The 13,439-nt window shown below is 37.8% G+C and overlaps 1 protein-coding gene across 5 annotated transcripts in view; it reads right to left on the bottom strand.

Moving 5' to 3' along the window:
• The window catches only part of LOC110971256 (extended synaptotagmin-2-like), a 71,969-nt gene that overhangs the window by 8,578 nt on the left and 49,952 nt on the right, over window positions 1-13,439 (bottom strand). For 2 of the 5 annotated variants that reach the window (XM_051953025.1, XM_051953026.1), the window contains exons 9-19: window positions 13,181-13,301; window positions 11,583-11,759; window positions 10,785-10,867; window positions 9,777-9,825; window positions 7,653-7,742; window positions 7,452-7,547; window positions 5,507-5,608; window positions 3,827-3,889; window positions 1,414-1,488; window positions 1,089-1,175; window positions 858-1,007 (exon numbers count right to left, since the gene is read on the bottom strand). In XM_051953025.1, the coding sequence (XP_051808985.1) occupies window positions 858-1,007; window positions 1,089-1,175; window positions 1,414-1,488; window positions 3,827-3,889; window positions 5,507-5,608; window positions 7,452-7,547; window positions 7,653-7,742; window positions 9,777-9,825; window positions 10,785-10,867; window positions 11,583-11,759; window positions 13,181-13,301 (1,093 nt within the window). The remainder of the gene's footprint in view (window positions 1-857; window positions 1,008-1,088; window positions 1,176-1,413; window positions 1,489-3,826; window positions 3,890-5,506; window positions 5,609-7,451; window positions 7,548-7,652; window positions 7,743-9,776; window positions 9,826-10,784; window positions 10,868-11,582; window positions 11,760-13,180; window positions 13,302-13,439) is intronic. The other 3 variants (XM_051953027.1, XM_051953028.1, XM_051953029.1) reach the window with 3 other exon arrangements.

The following is a 13,439-nucleotide window of genomic DNA, read 5'->3' as shown; positions in this document are numbered from 1 at the left end:
TGATATAGAAAAAACACTTTTAGATGCAAAAAGACTAATTTGATCCATGTATAACTCACAGGGGTGAAAGTCAGAACTACAAAAGCTTAAATAGTCATCATGGTTAGTTAGCTCAGGCTGCCTTTCATCCGTCCGTATCCATGTTTGAATATAATCAGTGAATCTTTTGAAATGTCACAAAAAACTTTGAAAATATGAGTTTGTTTCCATTTACTGCTTTGGAACAAGTAAACTATAGGCTACATTACACCTGGCTGCAATTTACAGAGTAGAAGAAGCTGTAAAGAAAACCAGACAGTCAACAATAAACCTTGAAAAAGAAGACGAAACAAACAACACTTTGGTTATTCATTAGAGAAAGAAGGAGCGGAGTCTTCAGGAATTGTTTAAAATCAGGCATTGTGTTATTATTCTTTCATGGCAGCTGGTATTGAATTTGTTTCTGGAGATGAAGACAGTGAAAAAAGTGTCAACAGCAGATCGGTAACGATAGTTAAATGTTCCGAACTAATTCAGAAATGGTGTCCAAAAAAATCACCTCAAATGCGCCAATTTTTGCAAAATCGAAAAGTCCTTGCGCAAAACACATTATAAGGCACTTTGTCGGACCCAGCTCATGTTATAAAGGTGCAACACAAATGCTGTGGAAGAAAATAACTCCCTTTGAGGTTAGCTGTGTCAGTTTGCATACCTTCTACAAAAAACTACACACTATTAAGGAACGAGAACAACCTAAAAAGCAGATTGTGGGCTCCTTAAAAGCTTAATCCTATATGATCTCAAACCAGAAGGGTAATCTTACTGCCTCGAAGTGACTCCCAAAAAGCTTGCAACGGCTCGGAGTGTGAGCAACCTACCCGCAGAGCCATCTTCATCTTGAGGGTGCAGCTCGGTCCAGAGTTCCTGAGGGGGAAGCGCTGGTTCAGCGTCATGTCCTCGGCCTCCAGCAGCTTACTCAGAGGCAGCGTCAACGTGCCCAAAGAACAATCGTGTTTCTCATCTTTCACCTAAAAGATACAACACAGACATTAGATGCCTCCCAGGTTTAACTGCTTATAAAAATTTGACTGGACCGGACGCCTCCTTACCTCAACCTCCAGCTCTTGGGTTTTGGGGTTGTGGATGAGGAAGGTGAATGTTTCCTCCCACACCGGTTCATTGGTCTTATATCTGGTCTGGAAAAGGACACAGGAAGGGGAAAGAAGTCTAAGGGCTCATGCCATTTCTAATGAAAACATCAAGACAACAAACTGCACATAAATCTTCAGGACACAAACTGCAGATTTTATAGCTAGCAGGCAGTTGTTTTAAGGACATGGGCTCACAAAGTAGTTTCTCTGCAGAAAACAGACTGCATACACACAATTTTCAGAATGAATTAAGCAATAAAAATGAGTGTAAATGTTCACTCACCTTGCTCTCAAAAGACTTGTGTCCCACTGTGAACTGGACAAACGGACTGGGATCGCTGGTCACTTTTTTACCCGACTGCAGCAGAACAAGAACAAGTTTTATACACGAGTAAGTAAGATCTTTCATTTTGATGCTGATGCTTTCTTAAAAATTTACTTGAAAATCAGGGTGACAAAAGCTTCTTTAGAGCTCATCTGCAACAAACTGCTTTAACCCTCTGAACACCAAAAATAACTAAGATCACTCAAGTTGTACCATTTATTAGAGCCAGAAATGATAAAAACTGGAAACATCGTCAGATTATCCACTTTTCCAATGGTCCTTGAACTACTCATCCATAATACAGGAATATTAACCAAACTGAAGATGAAAATTTAAATATGTAATGAAAATCGCTTTATTCTACATGTTTAATTTTTTAAAAATGTCAAAATTTAACTCTTTGTAGTAACCAGATTCTGTGAAAAAAAAAAGTTATCTTTTATTAATTTTTCTTTGTGGTTGTGCTGTTTCTATAGAGGTGTAGGAATTCATTTTGCAGTGAAAAATGAGCCCAAAGTGAATGCAAATGTGATGGGAGCTTAAAAAAAAGCCAAAACTTTTAGTGGTCCAGAGGGTTAATAAAGCTTTACTCTAATTAAAACATCTTCAGTCACTGCAAAAACTTCAAAAAAATATCCTGGCAAATATTCTTCCAACTTTGCCCTTAACATTGAATGCAGCTACACCGTGAATTTTGTGCATTCTGAGCATGTAGCGTCATTTTTGGGAAGCTACAGCAGACTACTCTGGGAAATAATTAAGAAGAAAAGCACTTGAGGGTAAAGTGTTTAAGTTCTCTGAACCATGAAATGTAGAAAAACACACCAGATTGATTTAAAAGAAAAGATCAGTTCAGTTCAGACAACACTGCTGTTATTTACAACACACACTGTTAGAAACATTTTTAGCTGTGGAACACTGCGATTAGTGGAGTTTGTTAATGAGTTCACAACAGTCAGTAAATGGAGCTGTTTTAGATGCTGCAATGGCGCCCCCTGATGGGAAAGTCACCAAAGGATCTTTAATATTTTAGATTGAGATTTGAGATCTGATTTCTGCTTTCAGATTTTAGTTCATGGCGCTCAGAGCATCAAGAAATTACATTAAAAACATTCACGAGCAGCACGTCTTTGCTGAAACTAAATCCACACAGACCTCAGTGCCGGCCACTTTTAAAGGAACTATTTTCTTTAGTGGAAAGTAGTTCTGGCGAAAAGTGTTCATAGCGAGGTTTGTGGATCCTCCTGAGAAACAGGGGCGTGGTGTCCGTTTCTGAACAGACGTATCCTGTTCACGTAAATCTTTTAAATGTAATTCTTGGTTCACATACACTCCCTGATGCGACTATATTTCAGCAACAGGGTTCTCAAAAGGTTTCTCCAAACTTCACCCAAATATGGTGCCTGAGCATATTTAAAAAAAAAAAAAAACATCTGGTCTTCAGTTTGGTACAAAACAGCCCTGAAGTTAAAAACCCAAACCCAAACATGGCTTTCCTTTTCTGTTTCAAATCAGGAGTTGAAGAATCTTTCAAAAAATACAATTGAAGAGTTTGAGTGACAAAAATAAGAGCATATGGCTACAGAGGAACTTATTTCTCTGAATTTACAGCAACTAAAAGTATGTGGACAACCCTTCGTGTTCGTGGTTTCGTCAAAGCCCCTTAATTCCAAAAACGGGAAAACTCATGAACGTTTTAGACAAAGATGTTCTTAAACTCGGAGACAACAATCTCCATGAAGAAATGATTTCCTTCGGAGGAGCTTGAGAAGAACTGGAGGATATTTGGACAGCTTTAGGTGCTAGATTAGTTTGAGATACAGTCTGATTACATCAATGTTGCCCTGTGATTGTTCAGATATGGAGGTGAGAGAGTTTGTTGGGTTTAAAGTCTCTCTAGATCTGTTTGGTGGGTGGCATTTGATACATTCATGCATCCACTGTAACTCTTAAACCCATGGATGCCGTTTATATGTCTGCATTAAAGTTTATCCAAATAAAATGTGCTTATATAATTGATAACTTATGCACAATTAAAGCAAGGACATATTAACCTGCAGAGGCTGCATTGGCACACTCTCTATTTACTCTATTGGTCTTATGTATTTCTAATTTCACCACCAAGTTTCTGCATCTTTCGTTTGATTTGGTGCAATTTTTTATCAACATGTTCCTGTAGCTCGCTTCATGTGGACGGATTCAACTGGAAAAGAAGCGGCTGTTAGTGAAGCAGATTGACGGCCGCCGTTCTGAAAAGACCCATTCAAGCGTGGCCTGCGAAGTCGAGTGTCCACAAACTTTTGGTTGCATAGTGGAAGTGTGAGCTGAGTGTTTGCATTTCCCCCCTGAGCGGCATGGTGTGCTTCGTTACCTTTATGGCCTTACTGACCGAGGCCTTCTTCAGCCCCGCTTGGTTGAACTCTAACGGATTGCGCTTTGATTTTCGCCAAAGGACAAGGCAGGAGAGAGCAAACAAAACACACAAACACACACACCAGCAGGTTATTTGGGGAGGGGGAAGAGAGAAGCATGCAGGGTGGAAGAGAACGACAACACACCAGCACCGCCGGCATCACCAAACCGTCGGGATGCACCACACAAAGACACGCACATGGAGAGACAACATGGATGATCACATGGTTAATGTCATTCCCTAATTAAACCTGAGGTTAAACATGAGGTTAAAACGAGACCTCGACCAGCGCTGGAATCTGGCAGACATGCATTTGGAAAAACATGCCCATTTTAAATACAAATAATGCCTTAAAGGATTTTATTTTACTATTTTGCAGCACATACAACATTTATAAAATGCTGTTTGTAATGGATTTCTACTAATATTTGTATCAGTTTAACACGTCTGCCAGAAAACGCTGGTCTTAATCCCGCAGCATTAAGATGGGAGTCAGTGAACGACATGGAGAAAACAGGTAAATGAGGATGAGACGAACAACTGGGTAACATTTACTGCATAAAGATCTTGCACTAGGATGAAATCTGCTGAATTTAAAGGCAAGTACGACAAACCCAGTTGATGTTGTAGGTAACAAGAACATCCTGCAGAGTGAATAAAAGTTTTGTTCACAATGCAGCAAAATGGCAAATAAAACAGAAAGTAGCACGATTGTTTTTGCCATTTTCCACTGCAGGAACTGCTGTCTCCATCGGACAACGGTTTGACTACTGCTAGGAGAGCTCTTGCTGGACAACAAAAAGGCATGTTTCAGGTAACACTCGGATTGTTTGATACGACAGCAGGACTAGTGGTTCGTGTTGCTGTAAGTATGACGTTGGATAAATAAGAAACAACGTGTTAAAGCTGTATGATTTCCACCAACCAATCCAGTTTTGATTTATCTGTACAGAACCACATGCGGACTTTTGTCACGATCTTTGCTCAAACGTGGAAAAGAAACTACCACTCCCTGTCAGGAATCAGAAGTAAGAGTCTCGAGGAATTCACAGACTTGTTATAGTTTGATTTGAGGTGACATGTAAAATGGAAGCAATGTAATCGGAATCTCATATTAACTTTTGATCCCACAGCATTGATAAAACTAATTCTGAAACTACATGAACACTTAAGAAACTGACTTTAATATTTGTCCAATATTTTTTATGTTTCTTTATAACATAAAAATCTTAATTATTTTGTAACAGCATCAATAGAGCCTTATTGATTTTTTACCCTTTCAAAAGTCCATTTCTCTGTTAAAATGTAATCCGCTAGATAGAAAACTGAGCCACTGATGCATCGAACATAACTCGTGATAAACCTGATAAATGAGTGACAACAATGATCAATGCGTCTCCTAATCCTGAGCGAACAAGTCTGACCATAGAGGAGGAAGGATGCCTTTGACTGTCCTTAAGCTGACAATAATATTAAAAATGACATTAGGGAGTCCAGTCAACCCATGCACTTGCAGGGATTCATGCTCACGAGGCAGGCAGTTAAAACCGTTGCTTTTCTCTTCAAAACAAAACAACACACGAGCTCTAGGATGCAGCTCTAGTACTCTAGGATGCAGAAAACAGCCGGCGGACTCACAAATAGTGTCCTATAGAGAGAAGCAGTGTTCTCACAAAACACCAGGCCCGCTGCCCGCCTCTCTTTTAAGTATCCAGAGCCCAAGTTCCCCTCGAAGACGCTCTTCGGAGGGGGGAAGGAGGTGAGGAGCGACAGGGGAGAAGCAAAGAAGAAGAACAGGAGGAGGCTGAAAAGAGGAAGGTGAAGCCTGTGCTACAGAAGTCAACCATAGGCAAAGTTCTTTACATTAGAAAACACAAGGCAGACTTCCTTATTACAGACTGTACTGAGCCCAAACAAATGAGACCAATGATGAGTGAATCTATAGAAATAATGTGGTTCTATAGAGTGAGTATTAGTAATTAAAGAGAGAACATGTCTTACAGTAACTTCTGTCAAACTCGGACAGTTAACTTGCATGCGTCATTTATTGAGGCTATTTGACGTTAGAGGTGCCATTTTACAGCGTTGTTTCTAGTTTTCCAGGCCAAATGCTGCAAAGATGGTTCATTTCACCATGACTGCATAACAAATGGTTTTCTAAATGTTCCGTTTCGCTCTAAACAGCAATGAGCTGCTGCTGTTCCGGTCCCTTCAGGAAGAAAACTCTCTCTGCGTCAGCTATTGGCTAGTTAGGTGTTGTGAAAGGTGAGTTCTCACTGGCTAGTGAAGTTGGGAGGCTAATTGTAAGGAAGAAGTAAACGCCAGCTACAAAACACAAAAATAATAATTAAAAAAAAAAGATTATCACCATGTGGGATCTTTTCATTTAAAGAAAAAAAAATTCAACATTTATACTCCAGCGTTGATTAGATGTGTAACCAATCAGGGCTCGAGACCACAGATTGTGAGTAGAGATATCGTAAAAGGGTTTCATTGTTGTTGAAAATGATAATCAGTTCTCAGCTAACTTACTTGGTTGAATAAAGGATAAATAAATACATAAATATTTTATTGGAGGATGGCTAAAAAACAACATAACAGTGGTATGGTTTTACATTTCAAGAATTTCTTTTGGGATTAATTATCTTTAAATCACAAAATATGCTTAATATCCAAACAGAATCTACACTTTACTGCCCTTTAAACTGTGTATATAAAAGCTCTACTTCTTGTGCTGTTGTTATTTTTAAAAAATGAATAAAAATTTTAGAGTGTTCATAATCAGGTCTCAAACTCTGACAACAGAGAAGAAAAGTTTTGAGACGCTCTTATAATAGCTCACAGAAGGAGCTCTAAAGAAACACTACTTCCTTTACATCTACTAACAAGAGCTGTGAAAACCACGCACGATCATTAAAAAAGGTCTCATTTGTTTGTAGTAGTTATGTGAATTAATTATTTGAACTGTGGCGTCAACGTTTTACTGTTTGACAATGCAGTACAGCGTAAAGAAATAAGTTTTTGTTACAGCTACGCACACATGTATTAGTAATGGAGCTCTGACTCTGAAGCATAAAGGCGTGACACTTAAATAAACAAAATAAATGATGCAGAACTATCACAGCAGAATTCCTGACAGTCTGTTTGTCTTTAAGGTGAGGTGGAGTGAAGAGCGGGAAAGAAGTTCAGAAAAGAGATCAGCAAGAAAATGAAGCGACTCCAACGAAACCAACAAAACAAACCGATTCCCGAACTTACTGAGGGTTTGTTTTAAACGTCTTTGAACAACAAAAGATAAATTAAATAAAACATTTAATCACTAAAACCAACACTTGTTAAAAAAAAAGCAAATAAACGAGATTCACTCCAAATCCATAAAAATGCTCACAGTAAAGTCAGATTCTAAACCAGACGTCTGATTTGCTGCCTTTTCGATGCTTCTTCTCTGCTTTTAATTCCTGCAAAGCACTCATTTTATTAGACACTTTTAGAAGGGTGATTCTCGTGTTTTCTCCCTGATTATTTCCTTTTCTGATAACTTATGCGAGGAATCTGCAAACAGGCGGCTGCTGGTCGGACTCACCGGCAGATTTCTGGCCGAATCCAGGAAGACGACGAGCAGCGCTGACGAAAGGCCGTCGTTGGCGTGACCGCGGTCGGCCCTGATGCTCGTAAGCACCTGCGAAGAAACGAAGGTCACAGTGACTTTCCAGGTTCTAGTCGAGGTCTGTCTTGAGCTCGTATTAAAAAAAAATAACAAAAAAGCAAAGGTGTGCTGGCGTACCTGGTCCAGCTTCTCAGGTGTGTTCAGCAGAGACAGCCACTCCAGTTTGAGGTGCAGCTTCCCTGTAGCCACGTCTTCCATTACGAACCACTGGGGACAGAAACGACTGATGTTAATAATATGAAAAACACCCTGACCCTCCTGTTATGTTGCGGGTTAAATTGACCCATTTTAAAGTAAAAAAAAAAAACGTTAAAAGCATTCTTTCAGCATGGCACTTCTTTTGCTTGGCTTAATAAGTGTAATGAACATATACAATGAAAATGGGACAGAGTGCCAAGTCAGCAGGTCAGTTTGACTCTGAACTGAAGTGTTGTTATCAACATCATTCCATAAAAATAAAAAATAAAAAATTCAAAATGCAAAATAAAAAATTTTAAAAATCAATGTCATGTAAAACTACAGTACTTTATATGTACATCATTGGAATGTTATTTAAATAAAGGTTTTAACATGCATTTTTAATGAAACTCGAGTGAATCATCTCCATTAAACTTTGATCTGAGAGAGGTAAAGAATGCCACTGCACTAAATATTGATAGAAATGGTTAGTAATGGAGTTAATAATGAGAAATAAACAATGTTTATTGGGATTTTTTGGTTTATGACATTTTTTTGGTAATTAACCTGAGAAACGCACATAACAGGAAGGTTAATAATTCTCCATTTTCCCCCCTCATAGCAGACATTTTGACTTGACAATTAAGAAGAAACTATTTTCCCCCTTCTCATGATAATATATGTCCGTTTATTTCAAGTCTTTATCAGTGATTTTTATAGCATAGCAATAATTCACTCTAAATCCAGCTTATACTGACCTTAAAAGAAGAGGTCATTTTATCTTTTTATTTCAGATTTAATTAGATATTACATCTATTAATAAATTAGTATGCAAAATATTTAAAAGAATTTAAATTACAAAAAAATACTTTTTAAAAAATATTTTAAGCAGTTTTATTTATATATTTCATGACCTATGTGACATCACTGTGCTGCTTATATACAATTTTTGTAAAGATGAAGATGGAATAAAGCTTTTAAATGGCTGTTAGGACATATTTTGCGCTGTGAAAATAGTCCATTTTTTGTATTTAATTTGCTCTTTAGTAATAAAAACACACATTTACCTATATGCGTAATTAAATGTGAACTGTTTAAAGGGATTTAAATAACAAAAATGTATACTTTAATTACTTTAAACTGTTGAATTTATATTTCATAACTTCTGTGATATTGTTTTTATATAATGTGGGTAATAATGCAATGAATGGATGTCTCCTGGGTGGTTGCTCATTTGAACAAAAACAAAAAATGTAAAAAATTATATTCCTGATGTAAGGAAAACCACTAAGTGAAAAAGAGTAGAGTATTAAGTAAGGGCATGTATATGTGATGATAAACATAATTTTTCCCTCTCTTTATCAAAGATTTTTGTAGCACAACAACAATTCAGCTTATCTTCAGCCCATAAAAAGAAGAGTGATGAAGATGAAGATGGAATAAATTTTCTAAATGGCTGTTCAAACATGCCAGGGTATATTTTGTTGTGTAAAAATGGCCTATTTGCCATTTTATACCATATTTAATTAAAAATTACAGAAATGTCTCTTCTTGTAGCGGAAAGAACAGACACATTTACATAAATTTACAAAAATACTTTTCTTATTTTAAACCACTTTATTCATAATTCATGACTTGTTTGATATCAAAGTTATTTGTTTTTTATATAATGTGACCATTAATCAAATCAATCAACTTTATTTATATGGCAATAGATTGATGCATGTCTCGTGGTTGGCTGTTCATTTTGAAAAAGAAAAGATGAAAAATATGTCAAAATTATATTTCAGATTTAAGTGGAAAAAATATTTAGGTAAAAACAAAAAGAGCTGAGTGTTAAGTGTGGGAAGGTGTACGCCTGCAAAAACTTTATCAACAGAAACTCCAAAAGAAACAAACAGAATCTCGGACAGACATCATCTTGTAAATGCAGCAACCAACGTGCTGAATCAAACACTTACAAAATATATGATCTGTGAAAAGAAATGACTGAGTGATGCATTTTAGATTTACTAAAACAGCAGCAAGATGAAAACAGCTCAGAGGAGAAAAGATGCAGATCACCTCATCGACCTTCTGTTCCTTCTGGACCTCGGCCACATTGATCACCAGACTGGAAAACAAATCAGAAATTATTCTGTTTGAATATGTTTAAATAAGAGTATTATTTAAGATATTATTATTATCCAAACATGCTGGTGACATCTTCAAATGTCTCAAAATGAAAAACATTCATTTTTCTTCACATGAAACACAGAAAAATTGTAAATCTTCACCATGGAAACGGTGGCTGTTTGGAAATTTACAGAAAAAATAATCAATCGGCTGTAGTTCTGAGTCAGGTTCTGTTTACTGTTTCTAGAAGGAATTTGAGGGTTTAAGAAGGACGCTGACTCGTCACGGCACATTTGGCTGCAGAGTTAACAGTAGAAAATCAAAGTCAGACAAAGAATTCAGTGTAAAAGCTCAGAACTGTTGTCTGGTCCATCAAATGTGATGCAAAGGACAAAATTTAAGACACGGTCTCGACATGAAAACCTTAATATACAGAATCTGTTAATGACCAAATCTCAGGTTTTCTTTAGCTGTTCAGGCCTGTATCTCAGAAAGTCAGTATTTAATTAATCTTTGAAGTTTAAAATGTCCAACATTAGTGAGAACTACAAGGTGATGTCTTGAAATGTTGCATTTGTTTCTGAACACAAGTCCAAAATACGCCCACATACTCAAATAAACTGACGCAGCCCAGAGAAAAGTTGGACATCTTCATGTCTGAGGAGCTGAAATAAGAAGATGTTTTGCGTTTTGGCTGCATGTTTGATGAAATATTCATTCGATCATTTCAGAATATACTTGGAGAATCTTAACATTGACAAAAATCAAGAGGAAGAAAGTGTCAACTCATTTGAAATTCTTAAAATGGAAAATTCAATCTTTAAGGTCTCAGAGATTTGATTAAATCATCCAGAGTTTGTTCACCAGAACTCCAAGGCCCACCTATTCGTGAAAAGTTAAACAGAAATCATTTAGGTTCAAGATAAATGTTGAAAAACAAAAACAAGGCAGCGTTACCTTCCCAGGAAGTCGTCTTTATCGGTGTCTTCATCAAACAGCTGAATCCCCAGATTCTGTCCTGAGGGCTCGTACACCAAAGCCTGGAAACAAGGAAACTCGTGACCAAAATACGATGGGGAACAAGTCAGTGACTTCCCATTTTCTGGAACAATATTTCACATCTTTCAGCGTCAAGTTTTTGGTGAGTTTCTGACAAAAACGCAGGAAAAAAAAATTTTGGGTAACTAATTAAGCCAGATGTAAGGGTAATAATCTAAAATGCAATCTGACAAAGCCTCATGGAGAGACGTTGCTTAGACTGACCACCAGGAATTTTTGTTTAAAAACTCGATGATGAAGATGATTTCCTGCTTACTTGGGACTTTTCAGTTTCAGGATAAACTTTAAATCTCTACATTTGAGCCATTTGTATTGCTGTAAATGTGCGTGTACACATGGTTATTTGAGTAAAATGTCTTCATTGTAAAAACACAGCTGTTCACTTGTAGAATATTAAGAATTTGAAGTTTCCAGGACAAATTCTTAAAAGCTTTTTCAAGTTTAGGCAATAATGGTATTTAACCAGTGGAACCAAATATTCAAATATTTAACTGATATTAAAAAATTGTGACTTTTTGAATCATAACGTGAATATCGGCCTATTTAAGACGGAGGTTTGAACACTCAGTGTCGCAGTGAAATGAGTCACTGAAGGTGTCTTTAGTTTGTGGTGCAGCTGTAGAAAGTCAAAACTAAATCAAAGAAATAAAAAAGATGCTAAATATGCAGAATACTGTTGAACGCTGCGTCGCTCACCTCGTACACTTCGTTCCATTTCGGGTGGACCGTCTCGTGGATCACTTTACTCTGGAACAGCTCTGTCCCAACCTTGATGACTCCGTACGGGTCAGACTTGCCTTTGATCAGCCCTCCCAGGAACTTGTCTTTACCCAGCAGGTCCTGGGCCTCGATGAAGTGGATCCTCAGTAGGCCCTGCAGGTAACGGAGGTCTGGGTGAGAAGTTTTCAAAGCCAACAACAGGACCGTCCTACATATCATCGACTCTACCTCCAGCCCTTTTCTTCCTTGTTTTTGCAATGAGGGAGCGAAACAATGATGCAAGACTTTTTTCCAAGGTGGCAAAATCTGACACCAAACGTGGGTGAAACTGGGACAAAGAACAGTCTGCAGGTCAACTCACAGACCGTCTGGTAGCTTGTGTAGCAATAGAGGTAAAACAAGAATAATTTCTCATTAAAAATGGGATAGAAAGTTCATTCAAAAAAGAGATTTTGATGCATGTGTGAAAATAAGTGCAGTGGGAATCGAAGCTGCGATGTTATAAAGGAACTCTAACACAGTAGCACAAGTTAATGTGGCAAAACTTCAGTCATAAGATAAGATAAGAGACAGTACGGTAAGATATGGAACGATATGGTAAGGTACAATAACATACGATACAATAAGGTATGACAACATATGATAAAATAAAATAAGATGAGATATTAATGCGTTTCCACAGGGGTGTTTTCCTTGAATGGAAACACACTTCATCTGAATATTGCCCGCTTGGTGGGCGTGCACTAGTGGCCCAACAGGTGGTCACATTTAGCCCTTCAGACCTTTAGTCCTGTAGAAGCGTCAGACCAACATGGCGGCTCCATCGCAAACTTTCTCTTTTAATACAAAAACAGTTTGGTGAAAAGTGTCTCTGAAGCATTTTGAGGTGAGAAATAAGCTGCTGAATCTGTCCTTGTTTTAGTTCAATGACGGCTGGTTCAGACGTTTTACAAAAGTTTTGTGAGGCGTCGGACCTCCGCTCTGCTCATAAGGTAGAAGTCAAACTACTTTATGCAAATGAGCTGCTCATTTGTAGAAAAATAACGACAACGCAGCTCAAAACGCGCCACAACAAAACCAGCATGCAACGAGGCGCATTTCACATAAAAAATTAAAAACAATAATGGGAAGTGAGAAACTGACGGATCCTTTGGACACATACCTTAAGGTAAGATACGATAAGATGTGAAAAGGTACAAAAAGTTAAGATAAAGCATGGTACAACAAGACAAGATATGAAAAGATACCACAAGATAACATACGCTACAATCAAATACGATACAATAAGATACGATATGACACAGAGTAGAGACATTAATGATAAATTGGTCAGTGATGAAACCAAACTAGAATTATCCGTAAGAAACTCACCTGCAATAATTAGACACATAATGATGATTTTTTCACGATTCACATTCACTACATGACAATTAAAAACTGAGATCAGCAGCAAACTATGACATTTGAGAGGCAGGGACCAGGGAGTGTTTGGTGTTTTTGCTGCCAAAAATACATGTCATTGCTTGACCAGGCTGATCATTTGACTTGTTTTTTCACAACTTGAGCTGCGTTACCTTGGGAACGGGGAAGCGGAGCTGGGCCAGCTGGGCCTCTCCCACCAGAGGGATGGTGATGCGGTTGGGCAGCACCAGGTAGCTGTAGATGATGTCCTGGATGATGCCGTCACACAAACCGCTGAGAACAAATAAAGAGAGGTGAATTAAAAGAGGCTCGGTAGATAGATAGACTTAGAATCTTACCTTGGTCATCACTCGTTTAGTTTCGTTTTCACCTGTAGAATGCTTCGACGTTTGCAGCTTTCTATGTGTGCAC

Source organism: Acanthochromis polyacanthus, chromosome 9 (genome assembly GCF_021347895.1).
Source record: "Acanthochromis polyacanthus isolate Apoly-LR-REF ecotype Palm Island chromosome 9, KAUST_Apoly_ChrSc, whole genome shotgun sequence".
NCBI lineage: Eukaryota > Metazoa > Chordata > Actinopteri > Pomacentridae > Acanthochromis > Acanthochromis polyacanthus.
This window is presented reverse-complemented; position numbering and strand designations above follow the sequence as displayed.